General features: G+C 35.9%; 1 protein-coding gene across 1 annotated transcript; it reads right to left on the reverse strand.

Annotated features, from left to right (window-relative positions):
- Nucleotides 1-1,721: 1,721 nt before the first annotated feature.
- Nucleotides 1,722-2,690, reverse strand: LOC104991199 (olfactory receptor 13C4). The gene has a single exon (XM_010843603.1). The coding sequence runs from the start codon at nt 2,688-2,690 to the stop codon at nt 1,722-1,724; it is 969 nt and encodes a 322-aa protein (XP_010841905.1).
- Nucleotides 2,691-9,145: the final 6,455 nt, after the last annotated feature.

Consider the following 9,145-nt stretch of genomic DNA (forward strand, 5'->3'; position numbering starts at 1 on the left):
ACATGCCAGAGGAGAAGAATCCACAGTTATAGGTTTGCTAGAGTGACAACCCTCCAAGCCAGAGGGGACAGAAGACAGGCAGCAGGATTTCAGTGACCAGATCACACACATCAAAAATATGGATTTACCTAAGGACATAGATTGGCATGGAGTACAGCTCTCAGTTAGGATGTCTGGGGTCATACTATGGTTCTGATCCCAATAAGAAAGAAAAAACTTAGGTAGTATCATAAGGCTGAAACTAACTGTCACAAAAGACTGATGGTGTGGACCAATGACATGCTGTGCTCAGCTATGGCAAAAGAATCTACAGAAAGTAAAAAAAAGGAAAGAACAACCAACTCAAAAGCCTGTAATAGGTTTATTGAGAAATTTCATCTCACTGGGATATAAAATGAAATGAATTTCTCTTCCCAGTCACAAATTTCAGTCTTTCACAGCTGAAAAAAGTATTTCAGGCAAACTAAAAAGTTTCTGGTTATTTTCAGCCTTAAGATACCCATCCTACAGCCCTCTGGTAGTGTAGCTCCCCTCCTAGACTACAGCCTAGAGAGAAAAGGCTCAGCAATCCTCCATTCATCAAGCCAGATGTCAGTTCTTCTTTGCAGGCAGCCAAAACCTCAACAGGTTTTGCAGAATCACCTTACTTGGCTTGGATAAGAACAGTCTTCCCATTCTTTCATAGGAACAGTAGTGAAACACCTCTCACCATTCACTGAGCACTTCTCATGTTATAAAAGTCTTCTTTGATTCTATCTTCTCTTTTCTTGAAGTTCACATTATATAATGTAGATAAGAAGAGTGGTGGTTGATACTAATAGGAAGACAAAGGGAAGATGTCTGCCTCTAACAACTGATAGCTTAAAAAAATTTTTTTAAGTGCAAGTTGGTGCCATTCATCTTAAATTTGGAGTCTCTACTTCAATTCTTAAATTCTAAGTCAAAGAAAAAGTCAAGTTCAACGTCCTCTACAAAGGAAATTAGTATAAACTGACACTATGCTGGGTGCTTTGTACAACTTACTGAATCTTTATAATAAAACTGAGAGCAATGTTTAATTACTCCTTTTCATTCAAATAAGGGAGCAGCATTTTAGAAAAAAATGAATAACTTTCCCAACATTAAATGATTGGTGATGGAGCAGAATTTATATTCCTTACTCGCTATTTTCAAAGAGTGTGTGTGATATTTTCCACTGTATCTCCAATACTTTGGCAAACTGATGTGAAGAGCTGACTCATTGGAAAACACCCTGGTGCTGGGAGACATTGAGGGCAGGAGAAGGGGGCAACAGAGGATGAGACGATTGGATGGCATCACCGATTCAGTGGACGTGAGTTTGAGCAAACTCCAAGCAAACTCCGGGAGATAGTGAAGGACAGCAGGAAGCCTGGTGTGCTGCAGTCCATGGGGTTACAGTCAGACATGACCTAGTGACTGAACAACAATATCTACACAGTACACCAAAAAAAAAAAAAAAATTCATTTCAGATATCACCAGGGATAAGGTTCTAAAGTAATTAACTGTCTTTCTGAAATGTGGATCAGAACCTATTGAAATCTGAGTTTATAGCAGACTACTGAACCCAGGGATTGTAGCTAAGCTGAGCTAGTGAAGACAAAGAATGAAAATCTCTATGCATAACTTTGGTTTCCCCAAAGAGGTCATCAATGATCACCTACTAATGCCATGTCTTGTCTTGATACACTAAAACAACATTTCACTTTGATCTTAATTGGTTAACAGATTTCTGACTCAGTAAATATTTCACAGCAGCTTTTACATCCTTGTTTCTCAAGCTATAGATTATAGGATTTAGCATTGGGGTCACCACCCCATAAAACACGGAAAAAAGCCCTTCTCTAGCTTGCAAATTGTCTTGTCCAAGGAGGTCTTGAGACTTGGGTTTGGCATACATGAAGAAAATGGTACCATAAAATATGATCACCACAGTCAGATGTGCTGAGCAGGTAGAAAAGGCCTTGTGTCTCCCTGTGGCTGAGTTCATTCTCAAGATGATATAGAGGATAAGCATATAGGAGAAAAAAATGACCAGAAGGGGTAGAACCAAGAAAGCCATATTTGACACTGCTAAAGTAACAACATTGAGGGATATATCAGCACAAGCTAACTTGAGAACAGCCAGTATTTCACATAAGAAATGATTGATAATATTATTCTCACAGAAAGGCAATTGCATAGCAAGAGATGTTTGCACAATTGAGTTGATTCCACCAGAGAGCCATGAAACAGAAGCCATCAGGATATACACCACCTTGCTCATGATGACAGGGTATCTCAGAGGGTTACAGATGGCCACATAACGGTCAAAAGCCATCATGCCAAGGAGGAAACACTCTGTTGACCCCATTGCAAATCCTAAGAACATCTGCATTGCACATCCAGAGAAGGAAATGTTCCTTTTTTTTGAGATTAAGCTCACCAAAGTTGAGGGAACAGAGGAGGATGTATAGCAGATATCCAGAAAAGAGAGGTTTCCCAGAAAGAAGTACATGGGGGTGTGAAGACGGGAATCAAATATGCTTGCTATGATCAGAACACTGTTGCCAATTAGAATCACTAGATACATAACTAGAATTACAGCAAAGAAAATAATCTCAAGTTTTGGGTAACCAGAGAGTCCCAGAAGAATGAATTCATTCACAAATGTCTTATTTATTCTATCCATGTTCCAGCTTTCAGGATGTCAGAAAAGTACCAATATAAAATATTTTCACTGCCAAGTAACAAATATAACAAATTTCTTGAATAGACATTATTCTAGGGTGAAATAGTGTGTTTTCTTCAAAACTCTGTCATTCAGTTATCTTCAAGAATGTCTTTGCCAAAAACACAGTGATATTGAGAAATTGAGAATTTCAGTGCCCTGTGTCTAATGTTTGAAGTGGCTTCTTTGGTATCTCAGCTGGTAAAGAATCCACCTGCAATGCAGGAAACACGGGTTCGATCCTTGGGTTTTGAAGATCCCCTGGAGGAAGGCATGGCAACCCACTCCAGTATCTACCTAGGATCAGAAGCAAATTCAGAAGCGACCTTCCCCACTGTTGAAGACACTGTAAATTGAGTTTTATGAAAGCCCTAGAATATTTCAGATGATAAATCTGACTTCATGAAATCAGTTTCAGTGAGAGAGTGGTGGGGAAGGCAAAAGACCACAAAGACTGGAATTTTGATCCAGTATTTAACAGAAATGTTGAAAATCTTAAAGCAAGTGTGATTTTATGCAGACTTGTTTGTCTGCCTGACACCTTAGTTCTCTATTCAGTCTGCTAAATTGTGTATTTCTATAGGGCAGACATTTGATTGTAGTAAACTGAATCACATACACAGCAATTTAACATTTGTTCAAACATCAAGTTTGTTGTTGATCTCGTAGTCTCAGTCTGCTCTTACTATTTTATTACTTCCCATTACAAGACTAGTGTGTAAACTAGTTCTGCAAGAATACAATGGAGATCTCTGAAGAAAAACAGTCTCTCCATTTGCTTCATTCAATGACATCAGAATTATTCTTGATAATTTATGTATTTAAGTGAACCTGAGAAAACAGTAATAATGCTTAAATATCTAACTGTATATATGTGTGTAGCACTTTATTAAAAAAATCAATCTTCTCATTATCTTTATTTTCTTTCAAATGTGAAAGACAGAATGTGGCCAAAGTAATCCAGCCTATAAGTAAACAGTGGAGCTTGAAGCACAGATATTTACCTGTGAAGTCTAGAATTCTATGGACTACAACGCCAAAAGTTATTATATCAAGTTTTCCCACCAAGTACTACCCAGAATTTTGGGCCTTGGTGGATTAATGAAGAATCAGTTATTTCAGTCTTTGCTAAATTCTTCATAGTATATAAACTTCCTGGATATTTTGTTAAAATGTAGATTTTCTTTTGCCAAGGCTGATGCAGGGCCTGTGACTCTGCATTTCTACTACAGTCCCAAAGTGTGCCGAATAATAAATCACAGCTGTATTTGGTCCTAATAATTAATTAGAGGCTGCACTGCCTCATGCTGTTCATATTTTAAGTCAATATTTAATGAGAATTTTAATTATGGAATGAAAGGGTATATTTTCATTTTATTCAAGACTTACCCTTACACTGATAAGTTATTTCTACCTCCTAGAAGAACCTGTTAATTTCTTCTTAGTATTTATGTCAGCATTCTGAACTAAGGTCAAGTTCAACAAACAATGTCAGATTCCACAGATCTGAAAGACTAAATATTTGTCGTGCAATAGTTGTAATTATTCCCCATTCCCAAAGCAATTTAAAGTTGGAATGAGAGATCTGTTGAATGGAGAAACTTCTGGTGCATTAGGGACATTGTCCCACAGACACAATTAAGAACGATGTCAAGACTATAATGTGGCTGAACTAAAGCTCAAAAATGAAATAACATTCTCCCACCTGTGTAACTTTTTGAAATAGGGGCAAATGTTCACCAAACTAACTTTATGAAATGTGAGAGCTTTTTAGTTTAAAATTTATTTACAAAGCAAAGTTAATCTAAATTAAGTTCCTAATTGGAACAACCAAAATGATAGACTTGAAAATGATCTAGATATTAGGAATGAAATAAAATAGACATTTTCTGTGAATTAATTGCATTGCCACTTTTTTTTTTACTTACTTTCATTTTTTTAGATAAGTTCATTGCATCCAGGATATCAATACCAACTTATTTTGAAACTAAAAGAAATAAACATAAGGAATAAAATAAATAAAGTTATAGGATAAAAGTGATTTCATATATTCAAGGCCAGAAAGAAATTTTAAAAGTCCAGAATGGATAGTTTGGGTCATGAATTTATTCAGATAGCACATTGTTGAATTAGAGTGACTCAGAAAGTCTGTTAAGCTACATTGTATAATAGATCAGAGCTTTTTCATCAGCATACACCTTATATTGCTCTATGATTTTATATGTGCTTTTCTTTGTCCAAACTTTTGTCTATTTAACTATAAGTTAATCATGCTCCTCTGTATTTTAATTTCTACTCCTCTGCACATTAATTTCCTCAATCCTTAAAAAGTCACCTATCTTCTCCTATAATAATTGATTCTACTAATATTTCCTTCCCAACTCAAAACTATGGTTTTGATTTGTCCCAAAATATGCACATGCTCTTGTAAAATATGTATTTAAATTTGTATATAAACTTCATTGTGCTAGAAATCACAACACTGCTTAGTTTTTCAACGATTTCAGCGATCTATTTATATTTCTATATGGACGTCTCGGAGAAGACAATGGCACCCCACTCCAGTACTCTTGCCTGGAAAATCCTATGAATGGAGGAGCCTGGTAGGCTGCGGTCCATGGGGTCGCTAGGCGTTGGACACGACTGAGCAACTTCACTTTCACTTTTCACTGTCATGCATTGGAGAAGGAAATGGCAACCCACTACAGTGTTCTCGCCTGGAGAATCCCAGGGATGGGGTAGCCTGGTGGGCTGCCGTCTCTGGGGTTGCACAGAGTTGAACACGACTGAAGCGACTTAGCAGCAGCAGCAGCATGGGCGTCTAGTTTATTTGCTCCTCATTTGTGTTATTAATAACTGTTCCATAATGAATACTCACGTGATATTAACAGAACCATTCCTCTGATGGTGGATGTCAAAGCTGCTGTCAAACTGCTTTTGCCACAAACAATACAAGGATGAACATCCTCAGCTTATCCCATTATAGACCTGGTCAAGAGCTTATCTGAGACATCTTCCCAGGACTGGATCATTGGGTCCTGCCCAGCTTTAATATAGCCAGAGAGTTTTCCAGTATATCAATGTACCTGCATGTATGCTAAGTCCCTTCAGTCTTGTCTGACACTGGTGACCGCATGGACTGTAGCCTGCCAGGCTCCTCTGTTCATTTTCCAGGCAAGAATATTGGAGTGACTTGACATTTCCTTCTCCAGGGGATCTTCCTGACCCAGGGATCAAACCCGGGTCTCCTGCATTGCAGGCAGATTCTTTACCATCTTAGCCACTAGGGAAGCCCATATAATGTACACTTCCATCAGGATTCTACCTCCCCACATGTTTGCCAACATTTGATATTTCCTTTCCAGGAAAATAAATATTTTATGACTATTTTAATGAAAATTTTTCTGATTTGGAGCATTACTGAGCACTGTTCAGATTTTCTTAATGTTAGAATCTCTCAATGTCAGCCATTTAGGAAAACCCTTCAGTGAGTCACTGATTCGTATCCTTTGATCAATTTTCTATTAGTTTAAGACTTCATGTTTTGTTTTGTTTTTTTTTAGCTTAAAACTTCTGTTTCTTTTTTTTTTAACTTTATTTTATGTTTTAAATTTTTTTCTTCTAAGTGTCCAAGATTTTCTATATTGTTTCATTAAATAATATTTTTACAGGCAAATTGTTAATATATCTGGTCTGCAATTACATAAATGATAATCCAAGGATCAAAGTTTTTTTCATATATGAAAACATTTTCCTAACATGGCCTACTAAGCTATCCCCATTGCTTTAGGGTAACAGCTTTATGATATGCCAAATATAAACATGTGTCTATATCTGAGATCTCTTTTCTTTTCTACTGGACTATTTAAATGACCCTGAAACATTATCAGAATATTTAAATTACTGTGGCTTTGTTGTGTGCTTCAAATATGGATTTTCCCCTTACTTTTCTTTTATAAAACTATGTGAAAGTTGTATAAAATTATTCCATCCTATAAATTTTAGAACAGGTAATAATATTCATCAAAATAATTCATTTAATATTTTGAATGCATTTAATTGAATGTATAGACTAATTTGGGGGAAAATGGCAGCCTTATGTTTTTATCCCATCTATCTATTAACGTATTTTACTTTTTGAATTACTCATATTTTGTTATGCTGTTTATTTTAAATTTAAATGGTTTCTATAAAGGTCCTGTACATGCTCAGTTAGGATAAAACTCAGATGTTTTATAATTTGTTACTTTTATTATATTTATTTCTATTACATATGCTAATTATTTATTGCTAATGTAAAGAGAACTATTTTTCCATTTATCTTATATCCAAACTTCTTACTAATTTTTAAAATGAGGTCTTAAAATTTTTTAAATCTCTCTCTTTTTTTTTTACTTCTGTCTTTTTCTGGTCTTAAGATTTTGACCAGGACTACCAAGCTAATATCAAATATTAGCTGTGAGAGTAGGCATCCTTACATTAATACCAATCTTAATGAGAATATAGAAGCTGTTTGGATTAATTACTAGTGAATAGGACTTTCCTAACCCACTCCAGTGTTCTTGCCTGGAGAATCCCAGGGATGGGGGAGCCTGGTGGGCTGCCATCTATGGGGTCACACAGAGTCGGACATGACTGAAGTGACTTAGCAGCAGCAGCAGTACTTTCCTATAGACTTTTGGAATACAGTTTCCTTTCAAGATTAGGAAATTACCTGCTCTTTATGAACTTCAAATATTTTATAATAATTATTATTAATGATCTTTAGCAAATTTACTCCCTGCATATATTGAAATAGTTGCTTTTGATTTTCTTTACTGATATCATGATTACTGGTGACATTTACCAAATTTTTAAGGAAGGATAACACATATGTTATATGATAATAGTCCTCACTCCCTTGGATTGCTATGAATACAGAAATTACATGTGTATCTGGCATAAAGTAATCAATATATTAATTACTATTTTATAATTGTTGTATGAAAATTATTTAAAATGCAGATTATTAACATTAATTGTTATTTATTCCATTGGTAGTTTTCAAACTATGCCCCTTGGAATTCTATAAAAACCAAACTGAAGGAGCAAGAGTAAATAAGATACTAAAGGGACACTGCTTCTTCCTTCCTTTCAGACCAGTGTAACTTCAACCACAGAAACTCTTTTTTGTTTGTTTTGTATGTTTTGCTTCTTATAAATTTTATTTGTGAAAAAATGAGTTACATGTCACTAATTTAGTTAAATGTATGGATTTTGAATAATATATTTTTATACATGTATATATAATAATAATAAACTTACCTTTAATTTGTTCATTTATTTACTATTTGTGTCCACCAACACATAATGTTCTCTTTCATGGTAAGAACTTGTTTATTACCCTACAATATCTTGAAGACCTAGACTAGAATATGAAATGTCACAGAAGCTCAAAATATTTTTAGTAAATAAATGAACCACATCATATATAAACATAGAAATGCATACCTGTCATATCTGAAGTAGCAGTAGCTCTTCAAGAAGATATCTGACTCAACATTGTATAAGTGAACTATATTGGCATTTTTTCATTTGAACTCCATTCATAAATTACTACTTTTTATTTTGATGTAATATATATCATAATTTAGAAAAGTGGTTTTATTATTAGTTACCATGACTTGTTTGGATTTTTTACATAATGGGGTTAGTTGAAAGAGTCCCCTAGAGAGTCAGTCAGTCAGTCAGATCAGTCGCTCAGTCGTGTCTGACTCTTTGCGACCCCATGAATTGCAGCACGCGAGGCCTCCCTGTCCATCACCAACTCCCGGAGTTCACTCACGTCCAAGTCAGTGATGCCATCCAGCCATCTCATCCTCTGTCATCTCCTTCTCCTCCTGCCCCCCAATCCCTCCCAGCATCAGAGTCTTTTCCAATGAGTCCACTCTTCGCATGAGGTGACCAAAGTACTGGAGTTTCAGCTTTAGCATCATTCCTTCCAAAGAAATCCCAGGGCTGATCTCCTTCAGAATGGACTGGTTGAATCTCCTTGCAGTCCAAGGGACTCTCAAGAGTCTTCTCCAACACCACAGTTCAAAAGCATCAATTCTTCAGCGCTTAGTTTTCTTCACAGTCCAACTCTCACATCCATACATGACCACTGGAAAAACCATAGCCTTGACTAGATGGACCTTTGTTGGCAAAGTAATGTCTCTGTTTTTCAATATGTTATCTAGGTTGGTCATATCTTTCCTTCCAAGGAGTAAGTGTCTTTTAATTTCATGGCTGCAGTCATCATCTGCAGTGATTTTGGAGCCCAAAAAAATAAAGTCTGACACTGTTTCCCCATCTATTTGCCATGAAGTGATGGGACCAGATGCCATGATCTTCATTTTCTGAATGTTGAGCTTTCAGCCAAATTTTTCATCTCCTCT

This window comes from Bison bison, unplaced genomic scaffold, assembly GCF_000754665.1.
Source record: "Bison bison bison isolate TAMUID 2011002044 unplaced genomic scaffold, Bison_UMD1.0 scf7180017864183, whole genome shotgun sequence".
Taxonomy (NCBI): Eukaryota; Metazoa; Chordata; class Mammalia; order Artiodactyla; family Bovidae; genus Bison; species Bison bison.

What these genes read in the sequence shown, in the direction of transcription:
- LOC104991199 (XM_010843603.1), bottom strand. Translation starts at nt 2,690, where the DNA reads ATGGATAGAATAAATAAGACATTTGTGAATGAATTCATTCTTCTGGGA.